Source organism: Bubalus bubalis, chromosome 20 (assembly GCF_019923935.1).
Source record: "Bubalus bubalis isolate 160015118507 breed Murrah chromosome 20, NDDB_SH_1, whole genome shotgun sequence".
NCBI lineage: Eukaryota > Metazoa > Chordata > Mammalia > Artiodactyla > Bovidae > Bubalus > Bubalus bubalis.
In genome coordinates, this window is record NC_059176.1 from 22,675,561 (window position 1) to 22,703,237 (window position 27,677).

Genomic DNA, 27,677 nt, shown 5'->3' on the forward strand with positions numbered 1-27,677 from the left:
GCCGCAGGTACGGGTTTCATGGCAGCGTCTCCACTCTGCTAGCCAGGAGCCGGAATCGGCCTAACGTCACCTGGGTCGGCTGACTCAGATGGCCGAGTTTCTAGTGACGGGGCAAAAGTGGGGCTTTTTCCGTTTTCAATCCTGAAGTCCGGGGCGGGGGGCGGGGGCGGGAGAAGGAAGTCTGAATTTTCCAGTTTCCCGAGGTTGAACTTTTAGGTCAGGAATCAGAAGGGCGGGAGCTGGAAGCGGGCAGAAGAGTAGGAGGCAGGAGGGGCGCGGGACGGGGTTGCAGCACCGAGGGCCGAATGTCCCCCAGGGGAACCCTGGGGTCATGTATCCGGCTCTACCCCCCAGGAGCCCGGGCTCCAACGCCACCGCCCCCAGGGCTTCATCGGCTGCGCGGTTCCCATCCAAAACCCTCGCTAGCACTCCCGGCCCCGCCTATTTTTCTTTTTTCCTCTTCCAAAGAGGGGTTACACACACCGCCCCCCCTTCCCTCCACCACCACCACCCCGGTTTCCCTCTTCCCCCAGCCTCCCGGCTTAAACCAATTACGCCGCTTGGCAAACAAAGTGAGGGGTCGGGTTTGGGGGAGGGGGCTCGGCGAGAGGGGGCCCAGGGGGCGCGCGCGGCGGCGGCGGCGCGGCGGGGCGGGAGGCGCGGCGGCCGGACTGGCGGGCGGCCGCCTCGCAGGTGCACCTCGGGCTTTGTAGGTGCGAGCGTCTTTGTGCGGCGGACAAATGGGGAGAGGACGAGGAGGTGGGCACTCGAGCGACGTAAGATCCACATCAGCTCAACTGCACTCATCTCGCAGAGGCCGCCAGCTCACTTCCCGCGGAGGCGCTCCCCGGCGCCGCGCTCCGCGGCCGCCGCCTGCCCCCGCCCGCCCCACCGCCGCCGCCGCCGCCGCCGCCGCCGCCGAGCACGCCGCGCCCCGCAGCTCCTGGCTTCCTCCTCGCTAGGGTGGCGTTGGGCCGGCGCGGGCGCTCGGGTGACTGCAGCGGGCTCGGCTCCCCGCCCCCCGCCCCGGGCCGCGCGGCTGCCAGTCGCTTCGCACAGGGCTGGATGGTTGCACCGAGCAGGGTGGCTCCAGGATGTTAGGGACTGTGAAGATGGAAGGGCACGAGAGCAGTGACTGGAACAGCTACTATGCGGACACACAGGAGGTGAGAGGCGGGCGGCAGGCGGGACGTTCCTGGAGCCCGTGCTGGGACGGGGGAAACCTGGCGAGGCGGGCAGCAGGCGGACTGGGGGCGCCTCCTCCGTGCCACCGGTGCCTACCCACCCGGGTTAGCCCCGGCCGGGCCTTGGCTAAACGGGCCTGGGGGCCGGATCCTCAGCCCGGCCCGGGGACGGGATTCCGGCGATCGGCGCTCAGAGCGGGCGAGTCGGTTTTAGGAAACTCTTGCTGTGAAAGCACCCGCTCTCTGGGACGCACTTGCCTCTTGCTTGCGGAGAACGGGAGCCAGAGCCCAGACCCGGGTGTCGCGCGCGGGTTGGCTGGCTGGCGGAGGTATGAGTTTGAGGCAAGTCTGAAAAGGCTAGAATTCGCCCGGGGGGGCAGTTTCTTCCTTCCGTAGTTGAATTCTCAGATGTCTTCTAATGAAAGCGCTCAGCCGCTAATAATGCGCCTCTTGATAATGAAATGATTCCGAAATTTTGTAAAAGTTCTTCAAAACCCCTATTTGGGGAGAAGTGTGCTTCTTCCTCTTTAGAACCGCTGGGTGGCGCTAGTGCGAGCTGACTTTTCCTCCAGCACTCCGGGCGGGCGGAGAACCTGTTTCTCTTCATTGTCCCCTTGGTGGCACGTTCGTGTGGTTTATTTTATCAATACAGTGTGCACAAAGGGATTGCGAGGAAAACCAGGTACAGGCAGGACCACCTCCTACTCCTAAAAGTATTTCTCCGGAAATAACTGGCGATTACCCTCCAAAAATTTACCATTATTGAAAACGTTTATTGAAACTGCCTTGGATAATCTTGGGAAGAGGAAAAGAAAAGTAAAATATACTTTAAGACATGGACAGAAAAACATAAAATCAAGAAATATTTTCATGGTAATTAATTTATTTAGATTTATATATGTATATATTCACAAACATATCCCGAGTTTATTTGCATACTATAGCAGAATGTGTGCCTAATTAAATGTTTGTTCACCTTTTATGTTTTCAAATAAAGTCATGTTTTCAGATGAAAATAAATGTAAGGATACTATTATTTTTATTAAGTTAACAGATAAGTAGTTTTTACATTTCTATACTCTATATTTTTAACATATCTAGTGCATTCTCAGATTGCCATTGATAAGTTTCCCCCTACTGATGATTTAAGCAGCTCAGAACACTTCCTCAGATTTAATTCACATACAGTCATCTCCGCTCACTAGTGAGTTAAATTCTCTATGAAAAGAGCTTTACAGGTTAGAATTGGGAAGTAGAATAGCATTAAGAGAAAGCAAGTGGACTTTGATTTTTGAATTTTAAAGTATTTAATAATATTCATATAGTTTCAAAAGCCAGGTTTTGAGATGATCAGTGGCAAAATATCAGACTATGTAAAAAATGTGATTATTTCTATAAATTTTGTCACCAAAATTTTCAAACATTAGGGCCCTGGAAATAGGTAATGAAATTAGTGCAAGTTTATGAATGGCTGTAAAGTCATGTTAAATGTAGGTTGTGCATTGATATTATTATGTACCCTCCCCTACTCTTTCTCCTATTATATATCTATTTTTTCCAAAAGTTACTCAACTTCTGAGTTTTTTCCCTTTTAATATTACAATTGCTACAAGTAGATGGGAAAACTACTTCTAAATATAATGAACAACAAAAAGTCACCATTTGGTGAAAGCTGCTAAGAGAGTAAAGCCAGTTGTTTGGAAATGTTTGGTCATATGGCCATGGATGATTTGCTCTATCAGGGAGAGGTTAACTAACAGTCACCCGGAACAGCGCGGGCCGCTACGTGGTCAGCCCAGGCCTGGCAGGCTTAGGCGAGATGGGTGCAAATCTGGGGATGTTGCCCGCCTAGGGTTGGGGGCTGGGGCATGGGGGGAAGCAGTGTCATACCCACCGCAAGCTTAAGGTGGAGCGAATAAGCAGAGGATCCGAGATATTAAATCTATTTTCGGAGTTTTAACTCCTTTCAAGCAAAAGGACGGCTTTGCCGAGGCCCGATCTGGGGTGGAAAGTGGGATACCGCCTGGCGTGGATAGAGGCAATGGAGGGGCCCCAGAAGCCGGCCCCTAAGCCTGGCGTGTAAGACGATTACACATCTTCCTGGGGACATATTTTCTGTGCGTGCTTGTCTTTCATGCCTGCCGAGCTAGGATTTCCCCCCCTGCCGTGCACGACATCTCTTTGCTGGCTCTGGGGAGGGCGCTCGCCGGTTTGCCCCTGGTTAGGGGATCTTAGACTTTGCAGAAATGGCCTCTTCTCGTTTTCGGATTTGCCGGGGGGCCAGTAGCCGCCAGCGCACCCACTGCTAACTCAGCCCTTCGGGGCCTCTTCACGCTGTCTCCGCTCCAGGCCTACTCCTCCGTCCCGGTCAGCAACATGAACTCGGGTCTGGGCACCATGAATTCCATGAACACCTACATGACCATGAACACCATGAGCACGAGCGGCAACATGACCCCGGCTTCGTTCAACATGTCCTACGCAAACCCAGGCCTGGGAGCCGGACTGAGCCCCGGGGCGGTGGCTGGCATGCCCGGCGGCTCTGCGGGCGCCATGAATAGCATGACGGCGGGCGTGACGGCCATGGGGACGACGCTGAGCCCAGGCGGCATGGGGGCTATGGGCGCGCAGCCGGCGGCCTCCATGAATGGCCTGGGGCCCTACGCGGCCGCCATGAACCCGTGCATGAGCCCCATGGCGTACGCGCCGTCCAACCTGGGCCGCAGCCGTGCTGCCGGCGGCGGCGGCGACGCCAAGACTTTCAAGCGCAGCTATCCTCACGCCAAGCCACCCTACTCGTACATCTCTCTCATCACCATGGCCATCCAGCAGGCGCCCAGCAAGATGCTCACACTGAGCGAGATCTATCAGTGGATCATGGACCTCTTCCCCTATTACCGGCAGAACCAGCAGCGCTGGCAGAACTCCATCCGCCACTCGCTCTCCTTCAACGACTGCTTTGTCAAAGTGGCCCGCTCCCCTGACAAGCCAGGCAAGGGTTCCTATTGGACGCTGCACCCGGACTCCGGCAACATGTTCGAGAACGGCTGTTACTTGCGCCGCCAGAAGCGCTTCAAGTGCGAGAAGCAGCCGGGCCCCGGGGGCGGGAGCGGCGGCGGCGGCCCCAAGGGTGGCCCAGAGAGCCGCAAGGACCCCTCGAGCGCTGCCAACCCCAGCGCCGACTCGCCCCTTCATCGCGGTGTGCGTGGGAAGGCCGGCCAGCTAGAGGGCGCGCCGGCCCCCGGGCCCGCCGCCAGCCCCCAGACTCTGGACCACGGCGGGGCGGCGGCGACAGGGGGCGCCTCGGAGTTGAAGACTCCAGCCACCTCGGCTGCTCCTCCGATCAGCTCTGGGCCTGGGGCGCTGGTATCCGTGCCCCCCTCCCACCCGGCGCATGGCTTGGCACCCCACGAGTCCCAGCTGCACATGAAAGGGGACCCTCACTACTCCTTCAATCATCCTTTCTCCATCAACAACCTCATGTCCTCCTCGGAGCAGCAGCACAAGTTGGACTTCAAGGCATACGAGCAGGCACTACAGTACTCGCCCTACGGCAGCGCATTGCCCGCCAGCTTGCCCCTCGGCGGCGCCTCGGTGGCCACGAGGAGCCCCATTGAGCCCTCAGCCCTGGAGCCAGCCTACTACCAAGGTGTGTATTCCAGACCCGTTCTAAACACTTCTTAGCTCCCTGGGACCGGGGGTCTGTCTGTCTGGCATGGCCATGCTGGTAGCAGGGGAGAGAGAGAGAGAAATCAACAGCAAACAAAACCACACATACCAAGCCGACAGCAGCATAATGAAATCCCAACTATTTTTATTTCCTTTTTTTGTGTGTGCACAATCTTTCCCCTAGTGCAAAAGACTGTTACTTTGTTACTGTTGTTCAAAACGCCTTGTGTATATTATTACAAAGAAAACCAACCTCAAACCAACAAAAGTTGTCCTGCAAAGTTTAATGATCCACAAGTGTATATATATATAAATCCTCCTGCTTCCTTGTCCTTCTCCCTTTCTTCCCTCTTCCCCCCTGCAGACATGTTCTAGTCTGTGCAGGATTTATTTAAAAAAAAAGAAAGATGGTCAAGCTTGTAAAATATTTGTTTGTGCTTTTTTTCCCCTCCTCACCTGATTCCCCTCCCCCCTCCCACAGACACACACAGTTTACAGGTCCATGGCAATACTCTTAACCATAAGAACTGAAAGGGTGAAGAAACAAGTAGACACCAGGACTGTTAAAAGTACTGAAGGACAGTGCTGCTGTTACACAGCAAAACATAAACAGATTAGAGCCACTTTTTTTCAGCTTGCATTTCATATACACTTAGATAGCAGATGTCTCTAAATGAAATACATATCTACCATATATATGAACTTATTTATGCACATGCTCAGATACGTAGATGACATCCATATATTTATATAACATATAAAGGTAATAGGTAGGTGATATACCTGCTCTTGAGTTGCCGGACCAAGAAGTTACAAAGACACCCTCTTCCCCTCCTCTCCACCCACACATAGCCCTGGGAATCAATTCCTTGAGAATTGCCCTTGTCAATAACTCTACTCCTTGTTTTGCAGAGGGCCATGGGCATGTCATTCTGAGGTCATATAACATGTGTAAAATTAGCTTTTTTGTATTTATACCATTTAAAGGATATTTTTTTTTCCAGAAAACAAAAGGGGGGGAATACCATTACCATGTTGGAGGAGAGATAAGTTATAGGGAGCTGTATTTCAAAATTTGGTCCAAGGTTCCAAAATCCAATTGATTGTGGCCATTTTAATTATTGCCATTGTGTGCTTGTTTCATTCAGTGTTAATGCACTTTTCACAGTTGGACATGGTGTTAGTATAGCCAGACGGGTTCCATTATTATTCCTCTTCGCTTTCTCAATGTTAATTTATTGCATGGTTTATTCTTTTTTCTTTACAGCTGAAATTGCTTTAAATGATGGTTAAAATTACAAAATAAAATGTTAATTTTTATCAGTGTGATTGTAATCAAAATATTTTGATTTAAATAATGAAAATGAGAAATTTTAAGCTGTGGAATATGTTCTTGATCATTTGCAGCTAAGGACTTTAAATAAATCAAATGTTAACAAAAAGAAAATTTCTGCTATTTTCCTTAATTAAATCCAAAATGGATGTTCTGAATATGATATTTTTCAAAGCCCGGCACTGAATAGAAATGACAAAAACGAAAGAATCTTAAAATTTTTGTTTTTTTATTTTTATTATATGAACGTGTAGCTAGGGAAAAGTAATTAAGGAGATTCAATAAAAGATAAATTAAAAGGTAGATAAATTGATTTAATATCCTAAGAATTGAGTTTTTGAAAGATTCTTTATTCCTTGTAATGTTTACTTCAATTTTTGACAAGGGCTTAAGTCTTCTGTGCTTCCTTTGAGCCTTTCTACAATGAACTCAAATATTATTAATTTAACTACCTTCCCCCCTTCTCCAGTGTATCATTTTCCTTTATCTGAAAGTATTTGAGTGAGAATAAAATATCAGATGTAGCCGATAAAATTAAGTTGTCTACAAGAGAGGATCCAGAACCGTCTTTTTACTAAAGGAGAGGCGAAATTTAACCATCATGGCAGCTTTAGAGGAGGCCCAGGGAGGCCCGGGTTAATTCACTCCTGCAGGGGAAGCTTTGTGCCACCAGGACGTTTCAGGGTTGTGGGTATTTTGTGAAGGTATTTTTTAAAAATATTGTTACAAATTTTTTTTTCCCCAAGAACTTAAAAACTGATGATTTGTTTGCCTTCTAAGAAGCTTTCAAATGCAACTTCACACCTCTACAGTTGGTTGAGATCACAAAATCAGTAATCTCCTTTGATAGTAGGCTCACTTTCCAGTCCACCTATTTCTTTGTCAGCCTCGTCGGATTGACATCAACAATAACAACACTAGCCCAAGCAGAGGCTGGCCTGCCTGAGCCCTTGTGTATGAACTCCATCCTAGCCAGGGCTTGAACTTGGACAGCCTTTACTTTGATCGCCTACTCCTTACCGCGGACAAGATAAAAAGAGCTGTGTGAGTCCCTTAATTATCGAGTAATTGCCTCCCCAGATGAGAGAAGGGGTGCCATGTAGCACTTGAGAAAAATCCAGAAATCCAACCCCTCGCTCTCACTTCAGCTAATGAAAGGAGGAGATGGAAACTATTGATTTGAGTAATTTCAAAATTTAATTTAGAGGCCTCTCGGAAGGACGTTAAAGTCTCAAAGAGAGGGAAAAGCTTTCAATCCCAATAGTTATTTATATTTATACAATGGGCAACGTTGGCAAATTCGAGTTCCAAAAGTAATACAAAGGCATGAGCTTGATCCTCGGAATCTTACTCGGACCCACTGAACCTAAATCGTCTTACTTTGTTCCCTTCCCTTTTTCTAACAAATTAGCAATAAAGTGTCTTGCATTCACCCACCAGGCTTAAGTCGGCCTCAGTTCTTGGTCTCTTACTTGGCGGAGACTTTTTCAAGGTTCGCGGGGGACTGTGTGCGGCGGGTTTACGGCCGAGGCCACTCTGGAGACCCGCCTGGGGAGCTAGCCCGGTGGATCGCGGCGAGCGGGGCTCGCCTCGTGAGCTTCTCAGGCTATTTTCTAACCGCACCCTCGGCCACCTCTGGGCGATGCCATCTGCGCCCGGTGTGTTAGGACGCGCGCGGGCTGGGCGCCGGCGCGTCCGGTTGCCGGGGAAGGAGGACAGAGAGAAGGACCGCAAGCATCTTGAGGTGACAAGTGCAGTTAGTTCTTCATTGTTTGGGCATTTTCCCCTCCTAGCGAATAAATCTTCTGTTGAGCCCGAGACCTAAAAGTCAACAAAGAAGGCCAGGCGCCTCGTTACCGCTCCTGCGGCCCCAACGCCCGCGTTGCCGCGGCTGCTCCCGCTGCGTAATCCCTTCCTCGGAAACCGGGACACACAAATGCCGGAACGCCCGGGGCTGGGACGCGGAGCCCCAGGGCCAGGAGGAAAACATCTGTGGTTCCGAGGGAGTGCTGGGACCCTCCCGGAGCGCGCCGGCTTCCCGCGACCCCCTCCCACCTCCCTTTTCGTCCCGGAGCTTCCAGATTTCTACACCTCGGACGCTCCTGCAGCAGACGGCCGGAAAGGGGATGCTGACCGCTCACCCGCGGTCCACCGGACTCTTTTTATTTAGGAATTTCGCCCGAGGTGGGGGAGGGGTCTCCCGAGGGGGAGGGAGGGGACGAGAAGGGAAAAACCTTCCTTTAGACCCATGTGCAAAGCTCCGGAGGCCTTCCGATCCACTGACTAACCGCAGAGCAAACATTTTTAGAAAACAAGAAAAAGGTTTTGAGAGTGAGTATAGTGTTGGGGAGGGGAGCTTCAGAAGTTACCTTCACCTTGTCCCAGGCCTGAAACATTTTTTTTAATTGATAAATTTAGGGATGAAGAAAAGCTCACCGGTTGTGTTCAGAAACTCCACAATTTAAATGTGTTTCCAAGTAGAAAGCAGCTCAGCGTTTTCCACAGGATAGCTACCAGTGTTTAAACCGAAGATAAAATTTAATTTCCATTGTCCCTTCGCGATACCCTCATAGTAGAAAAAAACTGGTGAGAATCATTATGGCAGGAGGGATTAAACAAAGAAAATCCTATTAAAGTTCTCAACTTCCGTTTTCAGTCTCTGAAAGCTAGATACCCGATTGATATCACTGAAAGTATAAAAAACATTATTTTACTCAGGAGTCTAACAGATTTGAATAAGCCATGGCAGTAAAGAATTCCTGGAGTGATAGAAATTGAAAACTTCGTTGTTTTGGCACTTTAAATAATTGATCTCAATTCCACGAAAATGCTTATTACATTTCTTTGCAGAAAACTTCTGTGATCGATACAAATTACTCTCAATGCAGGCTAGTGTAGGAGACCTGTAGCCCAAATTAATTAACCTTTCCTCAAGATCAATTGGTCTTCTGTTGATTTAGCAGTAATATTGCAGAACATTTAGCTATAATGTATTTTAATGTGATACTTCAATATGTCGAGGAAAAATGCTAAATAAAAGATATAATTGTTTAAATTATATAATAGGTTAATAATTTGTTTAAATGTTTTACTTTCAAAAATCAAATTTAAATTGCTTATTTGAACTGTAGTAAAACTGTTTTGCAACTAAATGGGGTTAAGATAATGTCTAATTACTTCAAGATAATTATGTGCAAAAAGGTGATTATTTGTAAGCTACCTTGGACTAAATAGGAAATTAAATTATGCTGAAATCTAGAAATAAGATTTTCCTGAACTGAATCATTGGCATATGTAGAAACTCATGAGAGTAAGAATGTAATAAAATGAAATAACTTGGGAGGTTTTACAACCTTACTACTTAAAAATAGAATCCATTTGGAGAGAGAAAAGGTTTTTAAGAAGTCCTTTATTCAAGTTTTATTTTCTACAAATGATCCTAGTGTATCCAATTAACATTTAAAAACAGATTACTTTAAATATTCTCATTTTCCCCCCCTTCCAAATAGTAAAGTTTGAGGCCATAATGTTTCCACTGGTGTTTCTCTTTTTAGCTCCTCGTCTAGCTCAGTTCATTGAACTTTGGACAACTGGGACTGCAGCCTTCATTTTTTTTTTTTTTTTTTTTTCTTCTCCAGCCATCATACTAGTAAGCAATTTGGGGCTGGAACATATCCATTCTGTTCAACTTTAACTTGTAAAGTGCATGCATTTTCCTTCTTATGAATATGTCTTTTAATCTGACAAAGGGGAAATTCTCCCTTGCTACCTTTCTTTTTCTAAATTCCTCATTTCTCCAGTTATATTAGCTCTTGAGTGCACAGTGTAAGAGCAAAGCTCATGGTGAGCATGAGCTCCCCTCTGCAGCCCTGGAAAGTGAGGAGCATCCCTCCTTCTAGATATCACTTCCTGATGTTTTGGGGTTCTCTATGTCCTAGTCAACTTAGAGTATAAAAGCAGAATATTCTTTCTCAAAATCCAGGAAGGAAAGGGCTTGGATGGAATAAATGCTTGAAGACCTCAGAATTCAAGTGGGATGCCAGTCAGGGCACATCCAGAGCAAGTTGAGACCAGTGGTCAGTGCCACTCAGTGTGAGTGAGGTTGCCTTGGGTTGACTTTCTATTTCTTTTCTTCTCTTCAACATTACACACCAAGGACTTTTTCTTTTCTTTTTCTTTCTTTTTTAATTCCTGAAACTAAGAAAAACAACCTGGAAATACCCCTTCCCCCAAGCATTGCCTGGAATTAGGGGAAAATGTTTTCAACTGGAAACCTCCTTAGTTTCTTTCCCCTCTCTCCCATGAAATTTCAGTTAGTTCTTTGCTTGTCTGATCATGTCCCAGGTCCGCTTTCTCTCTCTCTCTCTCTCCCTGTCTCTCTCTCTCTCTCTCTCACACCAAGGAGTTGTTATTTTAAAACACAAACAATTTAATGAGAAGAATGTAAGGGGCTTCTTGGGGGTGGGGGAGTGTTTCGTTTATAGATTTAATTTTAAGGACACGTTATGCACTAGGGAGCAAGGACACTCCCGCTTAGTGCTGCACTCCTGGAAAGCTGATTTTCTTGGCGCGGTTCAGGTGACTGGGGTGTTTCTGGGACGTTCCAGCAGCCCTGGGTCCCACCTGGGAGCCTACTGCTTCAGTTCCAGAGCCCAGCTACAAACGCCTAACCGCAAAGCTCCTCAACTCGGAGGGCCACCTCCTGCCGCGCTCTCCACCGCTTCTTCCTAGGTGGAGGCCGATTCACAAGCTCCAACTGCAATGAGCCGTGTTGTAGCGTAGGGCACCAGCCAGGTTTTTTCGCCTCTGCCTGGAATCACTGCCTTCTGCTGACACGCGCTTCCTTTGTGTTATGCCTGGCTAATATATTAATGGGGCGGATAACCCAGATCCTTTGAGGAGGGGTAGAGGGGGGTTGGAGACAGGGAAGGGAGAGAAGGAAAGAGAACTGATCTAGCTGCTGACCCTTGGGCCAAAGTGTTGAGAGGCGAGCGGGCGGCAGGAGAGGGAGGGGGGCGCGGGTTGCGAATCCAGGTGGGGAAAGTTCACGTTGAGGGCGCTATAAGCAAACTTAAATGCCTGCACCAAGTGATTTAGAAAGAGCGATCTGATGCTAATGTGCAGCCCCGGGTTCAGAACTGCGAGGCCCGGACGCCACGCATGCTGGAGAACCTGCCCCGCTGGCCGAGCGGGCCATGCGCCTCCGGGTCCCCCGCTCCGCGTTACGCCCTCACCCGCCGCCCCCCGCCCGGAGCTGGGTCGCCCTGCGCGGTGTCCTCGAGTCACAGGTGAAAAATCCTAACTGCGTGTGGCACGGATGCCCCTGCCTGCGGTGTTGTTACACCTCCGCAGACTGATCCAGCTCTAGCTGAGACAGCCACCTTAGATGCTGGATCCCAGTGACTAAACCTAAAGACTTCCAACCTCCTTCACCCCCTGCCTTCCCCAGCCTCACCTCCAAAGGGCTGTCTGGCCTCCCAGTCGGGGGTCTTAACTGATTAACCACGAAGGCATCCCCTGCGCTACGCCACGAAGTGGGCGCGAGGAACTGCGACCCCAGGCCCCAGAGGACGCTCCTGGTGGGTGCGGGTCTGTTCTCTGGTTCCAGCCTCTCAGCTGGTACGGCCGAGCCCCCTCTCGCCAGGCCTGCGGCCCCGCCCGCCAGACAGTGCCGGCGCACCCCCGAGACATATGCTGTCCGCAGGCCGCGCGGCCCGACGTGGTGCTCATTGCAGAGGCGGTTCTCAGCCCATCAAAAGCCCAGGCTTTCTTCAGCCGTATGGGCCGCGAGGTGAACAACAATGCCCGGGCCCCTTCACTTCAAAAGCGGCGATCAGGGGAAAGGCTCCCCTAGAGAATTTTTTTTTTTTCCTCCTTTGCCTTTCATTCCAGGTTTAAAAAAAAAAAAGGCATCAGCAACTCCAGGGCCCGGGCGAGCCTAATGCCCTTTGATGGGGATTGAATTCATTATCTCCAATAACACAATTGTGCTTGGCCAACGAAAAGAGCAAAGCGGGGCTCTATCCCGCCCGAGGGGCCCGTCCGGGCGGGGCGGGCCAGCGAGGCGCGCTCCTGGGACCCGCTCCGAGGCGCAGTTGCAGCGGGCCCGGCCGGGATGCGACACCCCCGGCGCGCGGGGGCGCGGCCCTCCAGGAGGCTGCAGGACCCGATGGCGCCGCCCGCGGAGGCAGCGGGGAGGGGGTGGGGCGGCTCTCGGGCTTGATTTATTTTTCGTGTCTCCCTTTGCGGCCATGCCCCGAGGGCTGGGTGTTTACTCTCTTCGCTCCCGGCCTCCAGCTGTGAAGTAGCGGGGGGCCCCCGCTCGCCCGCCAGAAAGGACGCCCTGCGCCAGTGGCTGAGCGCGAAGGGTTCTCAGCATCCTGGCGGCGCAGCCCGACCCCCCGGCGTCCTGGGCTCCAAGCCAGCTATACTCGCAACGCAGCACTGATAAACCCGGCTTTAAATAGCCCCTGTCCTGGAGCCCGCTCCGCTCATGCTTTCACAGCAGCTACCTGCATTAATCGCAGAACCGCGCCAGGAGCCTGAGCCCCGACGGCCGGACACTACGTCCGGTACCCAGGCGCCAGGCCCCAGCCCGGGACTTGAGGTGCTGTACCTTCGCTTCGGGTCGGGTGGACACTGCCCGGGACCCCTACCTCCACGCGAGCTCCTCCTCCCGGCTTCCTCTGCCATCTTTGCCCTTTCAGTTTCCTCCGGGCCCTGCGGTCCTGAGTGGACGCAGGTGAAAACAGGGGCTAAAACGGGTACTGTTAGGTACCTTGATTTCAGGTGTGTGTGTGTGTATGCAATTCCATAAGAATCAAGATCAAAGAAGACTTCTATAAGTGCCTAAAATTTGAGTCATTTCATTGCTAGGCGTACTTTCTACGCAACCCTATTTCCCCCGTCACTGATTATTGTGGACAGTATGTGTTGCAGTTTTATTTCAATCAGATAACGAATAATAAAGAAAATAGAAACTTTTGTGTGTGTGTGTGTGAGAATACATAAAATGCTCTATGGTAGTAACCATGGGTTAGGATTAGTCATCCCTCGCAGATTAGTCATGGCTATCCCAATCTTGAAGCTTTGACTCCACTTTTCTCTTCAGGGCATTAGAGCCAGCACACATATACTATAGGCTTCTCTGGTGGCTCAGACCCGTAAAGAATCCATCTACAATGCAGGAGAACCAGGTTCAATCCCTGGGTCTGGAAGATCCTCTGGAAAAGGGAATGGCTACCCACTCCAGTATTCTTGCCTGGAGAATTTCATGGACAGAGGAGCCTGGTGGGTACAGTCCCTGGGGTTGCAAAGAGTTGGACTAAGCAACTAGAATAATAGATATCGATAGGTAGATAGTTAGATATGCCAGATATAGGATATGTGTATGGAGACACACACAATTAGATATGCGGATTTAGAAGACCATACGGAAGATCCTTCTGTTCCTATGACTGTCCCCTAAGCATGAAAGCAATAAATTAAGTGATCTGTTGATTTGGGGGCAAACCAAGAAAAGCATTTCAGATGTAAGACTTTCAGCTAGGTATTATTGTCATCAAGAGATACAGGATATTTTTTAGCTTTTTTTAAAAAAATTATTTTTAATTGAAAGATGATTGCTTTACAATATTCATTGGTTTCTGCCATACATCAACAGAGATACAGGAATTTTGTTATTTATTCCCTTCAGCATTAAGTGGTGAAAACTTTACACATTTATCCCAAGAAACTTGGACCAGTTCCCCCAGTTTTTAGGCCTAGGAATCTGGGGGAGGTGGAGGAGAAAAATCTATTGTGATAGGTAATGTTAAGGAGATGACTTCAGTTCTTTCGTCCTTCATTTTCTTTTCTTTTGTTTTTTTCTCTCCTCTTTTTGTCTTACACAGTAACATCCTGAATACAGCCTACATGAAAACATGTACTTACTTTTATGAAGACTTTATGGTTTTCATTTGCATCAAAAAGGATGTAAAACATTAACTTGCAGATATTCTGGATCTCTAATAAAGAGGTCTATGGGTAACACTAGTCTTTAGATGAGTTATCAAACTCCAGATCTGTATTACAAATTGTCAAGGAATGAATGACTTCTCCCCTGCACCCTACCCCACATTTTATTAACTTATTAAAGAATGGATCTGAATCTTGGTGACCTAGACATTTACAGTGTGGTGTTATTTAAGTCACCTTTTATAAAATCTCTTTTGTAACATCAAGTAGAGGTTTCATCTTCGTCCTCAATATGACATGCTATTCCACACCTGGTGGACTGATGTGCTTCCTTTGTTCATTACCACGTGTTTAGAAATACTGGGGAGAGAAAGGCATTTATACTGACTAAAGATGGCAGTGACTTAGATTTTACAGATTAACAATTTGAGTAAGAGTTTAACATAGCATGCATGACCAGAATAAGTTATATGTAGGTATAGCTATTTGGCGGAGAAGGCAATGGCACCCCACTCCAGTACTCCTGCCTGGAAAATCCCATGGACCGAGGAGCCTGGTAGGCTGCAGTCCATGGGGTCGCTGAGGGTCGGACACGACTGAGCGACTTCATTTTCACTTTTCACTTTCATGCATTGGAGAAGGAAATAGCAACCCAATCCAGTGTTCTTGCCTGGAGAATCCCAGGGACAGGGTAGCCTGGTGGGCTGCCATCTATGGGGTCACAGAGAGTAGGACACGACTGAAGTGACTTAGCAGCAGCAGCATAGCTATCTGGGAATTAATTTTTACAACATTTTGAGGACATCAGAGTAAACACATTCTGGACTCAATGTAAGAACTATTCTGTGAGTAACAATGTGTTCAAAATAACCACCAAAAAAGCTTTAATTCCGACATATAAAGAATTATATGACTTCAGGTGAGCAGGGTGCCATAGGATGGATGAATTACTAAATAAAAAATATCATGATTTTCATGTAGATATATTCGATGATGAAGCAAAATTAGGAGGGAAGGAAATGTAAAGCATTTCAGTAGGAGTGAGAATTCAATGTTACCTAAAGTGCAACCCCAGAGCATATTTTAGCCCAGAGAGTCACTGCCTGGGACTCCAGTACATGGTAAGAGGAAAGATCGATTTACTGTTTTCTCTTCTACGCACCTGTGAGTTTACTCCCCTCAGAGTTTTCCCAAATCAAGTCAGGAATATATTTAAATGTAAGAACTGAAGAACTTCCACTTCTTACCAGTGTATTGGAGAAGCACTATATTTCAATGCAAGACATCTTGCCAACAGAATATTTTCTCCGATATTTTCGACTTACATTTTAAATGAGCTTCTTGGGAGATCCATTTTCATTCAGCCTTAAACCTGTTTCAGATACTTGGATGTTTATGTCTTTATTTATGTAACCAATCTATACACATTTACTTTCTCTAATTCTCGCCTAAGATTGGTCCAAATAAAGTGTCCCAGGTGGGAAAGCACCTTTAACAAGTATAAGCATTTGACTTTCTATTCTTAATACTGAAAGGGGAAAAATTAAGTTAAACCTCAGCGATTCCTTTCAATTATACCAGCATTATAAACAGGAAACTTGGTCCATTTGTGAATGCCATCCAAATCATGAAGCTAGATCATGCAGCTTCTTCATCTTTATGTATGACTATTGTAAGAAGTAGGCTTCTTACTTTCTGGTGGCTCAGTGGTGAAGAATCTGCCAATGCATGAGACATGAACTCAGTCCCTGGGTCAGGAATATCCCTGGAGAAGGAAATAGCAACCCGCTCCAGTATTCTTGCCTGGGAAATCTCATGGACAGAGGAGCCTGGCGGGCTACGGTCCATGGGGTTGCAAAAGAGTTGGACACGACTTAGCAACTAAACAACAACAAATTGTAAGAGGTAAAAGAACTTCAGTTTCTCAAAACGTGTTAAGTTCTTAATTTATAAGAACAAAATCAAGAAACCAATCTGGAAGTTGGTTCATTTAAAAGAAATACTGTTCCTCGGACTAGAGAAGGTTTAGAGTATTTGTTAATCTGTGGTACACAGATTTACCTGTGACCTACCAGGAATATATTATGTCAGAGTTTTCTTTAATAAAGACGCTGCTGCCAAGTCGCTTCAGTTGTGTCCGACTCTGTGCGACCCCACGGACTGCAGCCTACCAGGCTTCTCCGTCCCTGGGATTCTCCAGGCAAGAACACCTGGAGTGGGTTGCCATTTCCTTCTCCAATAAAGACACTGAGGAAGTTCATTATTAAACTTCTAAAGAGAAGTTAAAGTTTTAAATTTCACTTTCAGAGAATCCAGATTCTAGGTTCCCAAGGCTCTGAAGGATTCACCACTTTCTCTACAGTGACCACTGCTCTATGCTTTGCCAAGAATTAACACTCCAGGCTATACCTGTCTCTCAAGTTACAACACCTCTACTGAGTCAGGCAATTAGAAACGAGATGCTTATTGAATTTGACTGATAATTCACTTTGGAAGTATAATCATAGTAAGAACAGATTGAGGGTTAAGTAGGGAGGAAAAAAATGAGAAATGAAAAATGATTTCTACTACATTCCACTCACCTCCATCATCTTATAAAATAGAATAGTGAAAGGGAAAATTGGAATTGTAATAAAAGTGAAAGGTTGTAAGGCCTATGATGACTCAAAGAGTAACAGTAAGAAGTTGTATAATAATATTATTATCTATATAAATGTATTGAATGCAAAATTCCAATGATACGATCTTCTCCCAAGTTGTCTGTTGGTTTCTGAGATGGACAAGTTCTACCCAATTCTTGTTTCATATGGTATAACAAGTTACAGTGTTGGGTTTTATTTAAGTCTCTGGATTTGGTATAATCTTAAAAATATTTACATAGCCTTCTTAAATGAAATGGGGTCTGCCTTTTTTTCAGGATATATTTAAAATCTCACATTCACTTAGAGTTGTTATCAGATGATGTGGTTTGTGAAAAAACCTTAGATTTTAATAATAAGCAGAAATTAACAGAGTAACATAGACCTTTTTCTTTTAGCCTTATCTTCAGCAACAGAAAGCATGATATAGTAGCCAGTGTCCAACCTGAAAAATTAAAAAAAAAAAAAAGTAGCACATAGTGAAATCCTTCTTGACTATACTCAAAAACCCCAGAATGGATTCCTCATGAGGCGTAATAAACATGACTTCCATGCTGGGATCAAAGAAACAAAAATTTTTTTTTCTTAATGTTTGCAGTTCAGGAGGTAAACATGTTCTCAAGAGAAACAAGAAAATAGAGTGTCAGGAATGTGTGAGGGAAGAAAAGATAAGGGAAAGGGAGGAAGGGAGAGGTTCCATAGTTGAAAAAGCAAAGTATTGGGGCTTCTATTGACTCACAGACTAAGAGACTGAAGGAATAAGAGATGATATGGAGGCAAATTAATCGCTGGAGAGAGCCAGAGAGTGTGTGCTGAGGAAGGGCCAGGCCTGAAAAGATTTTGTGTCGTCATAGCAACGGGCTCAGCCCTGCTCCCCCTGAAGCCCATTCAGCTCTGAGCTGCCGGAACACGTTTTTAATTAAAGCGTATAAAAGTTGTTTTGTAAGGACTTCTCCTCATCCGATAGATTTCAAAATGGCTAATCAGGCTTCATCTCCTTTTGATGCTCACAAGAGCACGGGCTCCTTCAAGCATAGAAACTGATGCTGCTGCCACTGCCCCTGAGTAAGTCATCTCCAGTCACACCTAATACTGCGAGTGAGCAAAACATCTAGCTATTTAGACACACATAATCAGAGAATTCAGGAGGGAGTAGGGGGGACCATTTTATGATTATAAGTGCAAATGTTGATTTTCTTTGCTCTAGATACTATAGAATCCATACTTCTGGATGATGGTCGTCTCTGGTTGATGTTCTATTTAGCTTTGGAAAACAGCAAGCTTATCACCTCCTTGGGAGCTACAGTCCAAAAACCAAAATTAAAAGTTACAAATTATTTGTGTCAAAAAATATTTAATCTCATATGGGTCTCCTATAAAAGAGTTTTGTTGTACCTTGTACATCTTGTATAAAAAGATGTTAACCCATTCTTTTTTTTTTTTCTTTTTAGGGAATAAAAGGGCTTTTACTTCTAAATCCTCTACCACTTCACAATACACAGCAACAGTTGCATTTTCTGTAGTAAAATGGATGACAATAGAAAACAGCATCTTTTGTTGAGTCACTAAACAACTTCTTAGCAGATGACTCAAACCTTCTCCAAACTTTTCATCTCTTTTTCTCCGAACCCCTGGTAGATGATCTTATTTCTAATTTCACTGAAAAGGAAAAAAAAAAAAAAAACACAACAAAGATAATTTTCCCTGTCATCCATTCTTTCATCTACCCTATATTCCAGCTCAGCCTTTCTGTTTCTGTACCAACACATTCTCTGCTGGTCCCGGAGGAGAAGAGTCCCGCCTCCCCTCCAGAGCAAACACATTCATTGAAGTTCTTAGTCCTAGACTGTCTTTTCCGTTTTTACTGTCACTGGATTTTTTTCTGTTTCTATGTCCAAGGAGTCGTCTCCTCAGCCTTGAATATGTATTTCTATTTCTGGGGGGGAGGGGGGACACCAATTGGTTTTTCAAAATCCTCTAGTTAACATTCCTTTGCTTTCTTTCTCACTGCCAAACTTTTCAAGTGAGTGGCCATCACCCACAGTCTCTACTTATCCATAGCCTTGCAGTGTGATCCCTGGAACTTCCTTCTTGAAGATCATCAGTGGTGGCTTGCTCAATTCTGTTTTTACTCTATTTCTTTTGCTAAGTCTCAAAAGCCTCAAGAGTTCTGAATATTCTTAGCAGCGTTGAACGCTCTCCTTCCAGAGATCCCCTGGCACCAACCTATCCTTAATGTCTATTTCTTCTCAGCTGCCCTTCTGTTTCTATAACTGTCTTCCCTGTCTCCTCAAACCTTCACTATAGTTCCCCGAGGCTAAGTATGTTAGCCTGAGACAGCAAAACAGACCCTCATGTTTGGAAACTGGCTTGACACTTCTGAGTAGCCTAGGATGTTCTTAGGAGTTGGTCTAGCACTCACAGATAGACCTAGGTGCTCTTCTGTCAAACACCAACCACTTTACTGAACATCAACAGGAGACAAGGCCACCTTATAACTATAGAAAAAGTGAGACAAAAAGAAGACTACTTTATAACTTTTTCTAAGCACAGATATAAACAAAGTCACTGCAAATCACAAAAATGGCAAACATTCCTTCCACGTGAATTAGGATTGGTAACTGCTGCCTCTTTTTAAAGTACAGCTTGACTTTTTAGTCTTTCTTCCTTCTAGGTAAGATTTTTTTCTTTTTTTAAGCCTTTATTGACTTTGTTACAATACTGCTTCTGTTTTATGTTTTGATTGATGGCCGCAAGGCATGTGGGACCTTAACTCCCTGAGTGGGGATCAAACCTGTATACCCTGCATTGGAAAGTAAAGTCTTAACCATCAGACCACCAGGGTAGTCCCAAGATTTCTTTTTTTTTTTAATTTAAATTTATTTATTTTAATTAGAGGCTAATTATTTTACAATATTATATTGGTTTTGCCATACATCAACATGAATCCGCCACGGGTGTACACGTGTTCTCAATCCTGAACCCCCCTCCCACTCCCCATACCATCCCTCTGGGTCATCTCAGTGCACCAGCCCCAAGCTTCCTGTATCCTGCATCGAACCTGGATTGGCGATTCGTTTCTTATATGATGTACATGTTTCAATGCCATTCTCCCAAATCATCCCCCTCCCCCTCTCCCACCAAGATTTCTTAAGATAGTCAACCATAGAATTAGCTTCAGAGCCTGACAGCATCCCACTTCACAGCCTGATGTCCCACTTTCTTGAACTCTCCCTTAAACCACCTAGCAGAAGCCCCAATACTCTAAGTCCTTTCTAATAACCCTCTTACTGAAATATCACACAGCCCTTAGGATGTGTGGTCTCTCTTGCTGGCAACAAGCAAGAAACTCAACTTGTTCAACTATAGGTATATCCCTGTACCAAGCTAAAACTCCATCCATATCTGTCCCCAACAAAATCTCCCATCTCATATCAACACGTTATGAGGTATTTCCATGAGTGTTTAATACATTTAAATGACAGCAACACAATTGTCTCAGTACCAACACATGCCTCTTGATATCCATATTTCTCTCATTCTCTTTGTCACAGGCTTGAAAATTCATAGTCTTTGACTCATCCCTCTTATGGCCTATACATCTGTACTTAATTAATATGCTCTTTCAATAACCCCCATCCTCCAATCGTTTATTTCTTAACATTCTAAAGGTCACAACTTTCATACTAATGTCTAGTACCTGTTGAAATAGCCTCCGAATCTCTTTGCCTGTATACCGTTTCTAGCCTAATATTCCTGAGCAATACCTTTCAGTGAACACAAGGAAGTCCTGCCTCTTGAGGCCAGAGTTTTCAGAGGTTAAATCAGGAATTACATATGAATAAGTAGCATGATTCCCCTCCCCCCTGCCCCTTATGAAAGATAAATGCCCTCAGTGTACACAGGGAGGGACGGCAAGAATGCTCTGGTTGTCACAGAATCGTTCCAGATCTATTCCAGATCTGATCTTTGAGAAATATTTTAAAAGTGAGGTGCAGTTAAAAGATTCTGGGTTAGATGGGAACTGGACCATGCCTTGTGAAGGAATGTTGGATTGGGGCTGTTTGACCACAGAATAAAACTTTTCCGTTACATTGAAGGATAATTTAGTTATTTCAAGCATGTGTGAAAGAAATTAGAATGTGTATTGCATATGTTTCTAGAAGGCAAAATTAAAGCCAGAAGGTGGAAATTTGAGAGCATTACAGATTATAGCTCAATATAAAAACATGTGTAGCATGGTGACAGATAGAATAGGCTACCTCAGGAAATAGTGAGCTTCTCAACGTTGAACATTCAGGGGTGGACTAGATGAACACTTGGGTAAACATGTCCCTCAAATTTGTGCTTTATTTATTTAGCTGTATTTAGCTGTGATCATTAGACTGTCAATTACAGTAGATTTGTTTCTTTTAAACAAAATAGACTTTACATTACATGCATGCTCTTATTTCTTAAATAGCTAGCATTCATTTATCTTATCGCACATGTTTACCCTTCCAGGTGCTTGCGTTCTTCCCAGTGTTACTGTGATTCCATCTGTGATCACTTTTCATTTGCCTAATCAACTCCCTTGAAGATTTTTTTAAATTAGTGTTCTGCTTGTAACATTCTCTAATTTTTTGAGGAGCAATTAATTGTAGGTGTTTTTTGTTTGTTTGTTTGTTTGACTTTCAGCTCTTTAAAGATACTACTTCATTTTATTTTGGATTCTGTTTCTTGGAGAAGTTCTCTCTTATTGTTACCATTTTGAAATTAATATGTGCTTTTATTCTTTTTTTCCCTCTTTTTAAAGTTTCTGATAATTTCAACATCTGGGTCATCACTAGGTTTGGTTCCATCACCTATTTTATATTTTCACATGGCTCTTCTTTCTTTTTAGTGTGTCTTGTATTTTTTAAAAATTAAGTGCCAGATACTGTGTGTAAAGTCTTCCCAGGTGGCTCAGTGGTAAAGAATCCACCTGCCAATGTGGGAAACACAGGAGACACAGGTTCCACCCCTAAGGTGGGAAGATCCCCTGGAGGAGGAAATGGCAACCTGCTCCAGTATTCTTGCCTGGAAAATCCCAAGGAGAGAGGAGCTTGGCGGGCTATAATCTATGGGGTTGCAGAGTCAGACATGACTGAGCATACACATGCTACCCATTATATATAAAATAACATGGAACTGAGGTAAGTGCCCAAGATGAGAATACTTCATTCACTAAAGGAGATCTGTTAACATTTGAAATGAGTTTGGTTTTGTGGTTGCTATAGTTTCCTTTAACATACCACAGATTTGAAATTCCCCCAATGGTGAGCTCAGTTCAGTTCAGTTGCTCAGTCGTGTCCAACTCTTTGCAACCCCATGAATCCCAGCATGCCAGGCCTCCCTGTCCATCACCAACTCCTGGAGTTCACTCAGACTCACATCCATCGAGTCGGTGATACCATCCAGCCATCTCATCCTCTGTCGTCCCCTTCTCCTCCTGCCCCCAATCCCTCCCAGCATCAGAGTCTTTTCCAATGAGTCAACTCTTTGCATGAGGTGGCCAAAGTACTGGAGTTTCAGCTTTAGCATCATTCCTTCCAAAGAAATCCCAGGGCTGATCTCCTTCAGAATGGACTGGTTGGATCTCCTTGCAGTCCAAGGGACTCTCAAGAGTCTTCTCCAACACCACAATTCAAAAGCATCAATTCTTCAGCGCTCAGTCTTCTTCACAGTCCAACTCTCACATCCATACATGACCACTGGAAAAACCATAGCCTTGACTAGACGGACCTTTGTTGGCAAAGTAATGTCTCTGCTTTTGAATATGCTATCTAGGTTGGTCATAACTTTCCTTCCAAGGAGTAAGTGTCTTTTAATTTCACGGCTGCAGTCACCATCTGCAGTGATTTTGGAGCCCAAAAAATAAAGTCTGACACCGTTTCCACTGTTTCCCCATCTATTTCCCATGAAGTGATGGGACCGGATGCCATGATCTTCGTTTTCTGAATGTTGAGCTTTAAGCCAACTTTTTCACTCTCCACTTTCACTTTCATCAAGAGGCTTTTCAGTTCCTCTTCACTTTCTGCCATAAGGGTGGTGTCATCTGCATATCTGAGGTTATTGATATTTCTCCTGGCAATCTTGATTCCAGCTTGTGTTTCTTCCAGTCCAGCGTTTCTCATGATGTACTCTGCATATAAGTTAAATAAGCAGGGTGACAATATACAGCCTTGACGTACTCCTTTTCCTATTTGGAACCAGTCTGTCGTTCCATGTCCAGTTCTAACTGTTGCTTCCTGACCTGCATACAGATTTCTCAAGAGGCAGGTCAGGTGGTCTGGTATTCTCATCTCTTTCAGAATTTCCCACAGTTTATTGTGATCCACACAGTCAAAGGCTTTGGCATAGTCAATAAAGCAGAAATAGATGTTTTTCTGGAACTCTCTTGCTTTTTCCATGATCTAGTGGATGTTGGCAATTTGAACTCTGGTTCCTCTGCCTTTTCTGAAACCAGCTTGAACATCAGGAAGTGTGAGCTGGATTTCCACTATTCTGGGTTTAGTGTAAGGCTTGGAGAACTGGAGGGTTGTTTTCTGTTTCCCTGCTCCACCCTAAGATTACAGCAGGTTCTCTAGGCCTGCAACATTGAGACTGTCTCTTTCCACGTTTTTGATCCCCCCACCAGTACATGGCTATTATATGAACCAGTACAGGGCTTCCCTTGTGGCTCAGCTGGTAAAGAATCCACCTGTAATGCCGGAGACCTGGGTTCGATCCTTGGGTTTGGAAGATCCCCTGGAGAAGGGAAAGGCTACCCACCCCATTATTCTGGCCTGGAGAATTCCATGGACTGTATAGTCCATGGGATTGCAAAGAGTCGGACACGACTGAGAGACTTTCACATGGCTATTACCTGTTACAAGATGCAAGTTTCCTTGGAGCAGAGAAGGTTGCTCAGCTCTCCAGCTCCCATCTCCGTCTTAGGCAGGCTGTAGGCACCTCCTCCAGTGGCGGACAGTCTCTGCCTCCTATTCAGCGCAGGGTCTAGAGCACAGGGAAGTTCCCAAATTCTACTTCAGTGTTGATGGGACCATCTTAGCTGTGAGTGAGTTTGGGTAGATCAACCTGATACAGTTGAAGCTGGTCTATTTACCCTTTACCCTTACTTCTATGGCAGAACTTTCCCAGAGTCTAAGTTAAAAGCTGAGTCTTTCCCCCTCTTTGGTGAGACTTCACCCCAATTTTTGTCTCCTTAGCATCACAGGACTAATTCTCTTCTTAGTTATTTTTTTAATCTTCTTAGCAATTGTTTTTTTTTTTTTTTTTTAACTTGGTTTCTCTGTGTTTTGTCCTGAATTTTAGCCTCTTAGAAATCAGAAAATGCCTTTAGGGAAAAATTGTACACAGCACATTGGTCTTCAGTCTGTAGCTCTCTTCTCCTAATCTTGGCTCCTCCTAGCATAGCTGTTTAATTAGTTCTAAACTCCATTTTTGTTTCTCCAGCTTAAACTGCCACAAACTGGAGAAGCTGCTTTTGTTATACTTCTATGTCCCAAACCTTGACTAGGCAAACACCCTGAGGGAAAAACACAGCTGCGAAGGCAGGGCTCACCTCGCGTATTTTCCTTCTCTCCAGGACCCTGGCCCCTTGGGTCCCGGCTGCAGTGGTTGCGCTTCAGTGCCTTCAGATTTTGTTTTGTTTGACTTTGCATTTTGTCCAAGTTTTGTAGTTATTCTCTGGGAGTGAACTGATCTCATTCTATCAACTCTGTTACAGCCAGAAGTGAGACATGTTTCCTAATTATATTCTAAACCCTCGTCCCGAACGATCAAGTCTTGGTGAGTCTTATGAGACCCTCTTAATTATCTTGTGTTCAAGGCTCATATGCACCCTCTTACTCATAATTTGTGGATTGATGTATATTTGAGGTCACATTATGGTAGTATTATTGTTCTGTAAATTTTGGTTGTTTAGACAAAAAAGATCATGTCATTATATATGGTAATTCTAGAAGAATTGAATATCTTGATATTATTTAATCTAGTATGTTTGTTTTACCTAAAGGGCAGAGAGCCACAAATTAACATCATCATGAAGAGCAAGCCTTCACACTTAAAATTCAGATCAGTTTACAGGATTCCTATTGGAGTTTAATTTACCCTTTGAATAAGACAATGTCCTTAACAGAGGACACTCATGGAAAGTTAGATAAATACATAACTGATTTAAAGCAATACAGTAGTTGAACAATATATAGAAAATAAGTACAGTAATACATGAATCTAGGTTAATCCAAAAATTACCTTGAAAATGAATTTTAAGCTTGATTGCAGATAGCTGGAGTGATAGTAAATTGTGTTGGTGGAAGTGAAGAGGTAGAATATTCCAGGGGTGAAGGACATTTTAAGCTAAAGACAGTTGGCAAATAGCAAGAAGATGAAACATTATGGAAGAAATGGAAGTGTATTAGTATTAAGCAGTTTTATAATGTCTACGGAAACAGGAAAGATATGAAAAGGCATATAATCTGAGCTTATATAAGCTAAGTCATGTAGGATGGACTGAAAGGAGGAAATGACTGATGTTGAATGATCCTTTTAAGGAAGTTGTAGTATGGTCACCACCTAAATGAGGTAGTGATGCAGATGAAGTGGAAGGATTTAATTAATACTATTATTTGTGGACTCTTTCAGTGGAATGGATGGAGCTGAAGATAGGGAAGAGTTTAAGAGAATAAATATAAGGAAATCAAATACCATTTAAAAAAATGCTATTTAAGGTGGTTAAACTGAGGAAGTGACAGACTTCTTGCAGATAATGGTAGGATGGAATTTCATGACAGGAAGGATAAAATATTTGGGTGCTGTCTTTGTCTAATTGAATTTCAGAGGGTGAGTCTCTGTTTGAGATTAATAATTAATTTTTGTTGAATAATTGCTACATGTAAAACATTGTAATAGTTATAGAGCTATTTCAGATGGTTTTTGGTCTCAAAGAATGTATAGTCTGATAGGAGTGATGAGATAAAACAGTTTCTCCACCATGGGGAAAAAAACAGTAGAAAATGACAACTTCAGTTCCTAGCACATAGTAGGTGGATGCTGAATAAAGGTTTGTTGAATGAAAGAATGAAAGGCACAGAGAGGCACATATAAATACGAGTTGAGAAGAAAATCTAATTTGGGAAAATTTTAAGAAAGGCTTTTACATGGAATATGACAACCCAGACCATAAGTGTTAGACAGTATTTACATAGATTTCAGGGAGAGGGTAGTTCCAGGTGGAAGTAACAGTGTCAGGAAATGGAAGATAGAAAGTTCAGAGTGCATAGAGAGCAAGGTGAAGTTGAAGCCTGAGAGAGGAAGCTATGGGAATAAAAAGTTGAGAAAGTAGGCTGGCAAAAAAAGTCTGGAGGGCCTTGAATACTTGAAAGAATTTGGAGTTTATTTAGTAGGTAATATTTGGTGTTAGAAAGATACTGTATAGACAGTAAAATATTTGAACTGCTTGAGGATATATGGTTAGAGGTATAAAAAGAAATTATATGAAAGATGGAAGAGAAGAAAGAAAGAAAAAGTTTCATCCAGGTATACTTTGCAAATAAGACTGTGACGTTCTTGAAAAGAAAACAGGAATAGAATTAGGGATCAAAGACATTCATAATACAAAGGTATAGATATGACCCTCCTTCAATGCTAAGACTCTTGCCAGAAGGATTGATGCTTGAGCTTGTACATGTGGAATGGAATTTATTTACTAACACAGAAAAAAATCCATTATATCACTAGCACTTAATTGTGCTATGCAATGTCAAAGTCCTTACTGAATCTTTTCAGAGGTAGTAAGAAGAGTTAGGAGGTAATCCTGGCAAAAGTAGTCTATATTCACTGTCCATTTCTGCATTTTTCATTCACATTTTAATTCACTGCAATTTGGATTTTTCTCTCATTATAGTAGAAACTGCTCTCGTTAAAGTCATCATGAACTCTTTAGTTGCCAATTCCAAAGGCACTTAGCTCCAAACCATTTCCTCTGGGAAGACTTCCCTAATATCACAGAGAGGGCAAGATACCCTTTCACCTGTTCTGCCAAAGCATCCTGAGCCTACCCCTGTTATGGTACCTATGATACTGTGTTGTAATTATTTAGTTTTGTCATTCTCTCTGGACTGTGATTTCCATGATAGAAACTGTATCTTATTCTGTATCCTCAGTACCTAGGATGGTGTTGTTTGAATTAATGATAAAAAAATAAATAATAATGCCCCCTCTATTACCTATTTCAATTCTTTCATGAAGATATACTGTTAGAGAAATACTGAAACCTTCCAAATATAATCAGCAAAAATATCCTCTGAGAATACTACTTTTACCTTCACTTCTACTGTAATTATGTGCATGATATTAAATAACTAATTTATTAACAGGGCTTAGATGTTTTACATTTTACAGTTGAGTCTCTTGTCATCTATCCCTTACCCATTGCCACAGTACATTATCCATAATTCTTGTTACTCTATCATGATTTCATTGGGTAAGGACATTTTAATTTTAGCTAAATACTTTAAGGGAGAAGGCAATGGCACCCCACTCCAGTACTGTTGCCTGGAAAATCCCATGGATGGAGGAGCCTGGTAGGCTGCAGTCCATGGAGTCGCTACGAGTCGGACATGGCTGAGCAACTTCACTTTCACTTTTCACTTTCATGCATTGGAGAAGGAAATGGCAACCCATTCCAGTGTTCTTGCCTGGAGAATCCCAGGGACGAGGGAGCCTGGTAGGCTGCAGTCCATGGGGTTGCACAGAGTCGGACACGACTGAAGCGACTTAGCAGCAGCAAATACTTTAAAGTGTCTCCTATGGTCAGTATGTTCTAATTGGTGCTGGATATAAGAAGATAAAATTAGAATTAATAAAAATTAT

The 27,677-nt window shown here is 44.5% G+C and overlaps 1 protein-coding gene across 1 annotated transcript; it reads left to right on the top strand.

Moving 5' to 3' along the window:
- Positions 1-943: 943 nt before the first annotated feature.
- FOXA1 (forkhead box A1) lies at positions 944-9,359 on the top strand. Its single transcript, XM_006074251.4, has 2 exons — positions 944-1,166; positions 3,534-9,359. Exons 1-2 carry the CDS (start codon positions 1,095-1,097, stop codon positions 4,866-4,868), a joined length of 1,407 nt encoding a protein of 468 aa, XP_006074313.1. The 5' UTR covers positions 944-1,094; the 3' UTR covers positions 4,869-9,359.
- The last annotated feature ends 18,318 nt before the right edge of the window (positions 9,360-27,677 follow it).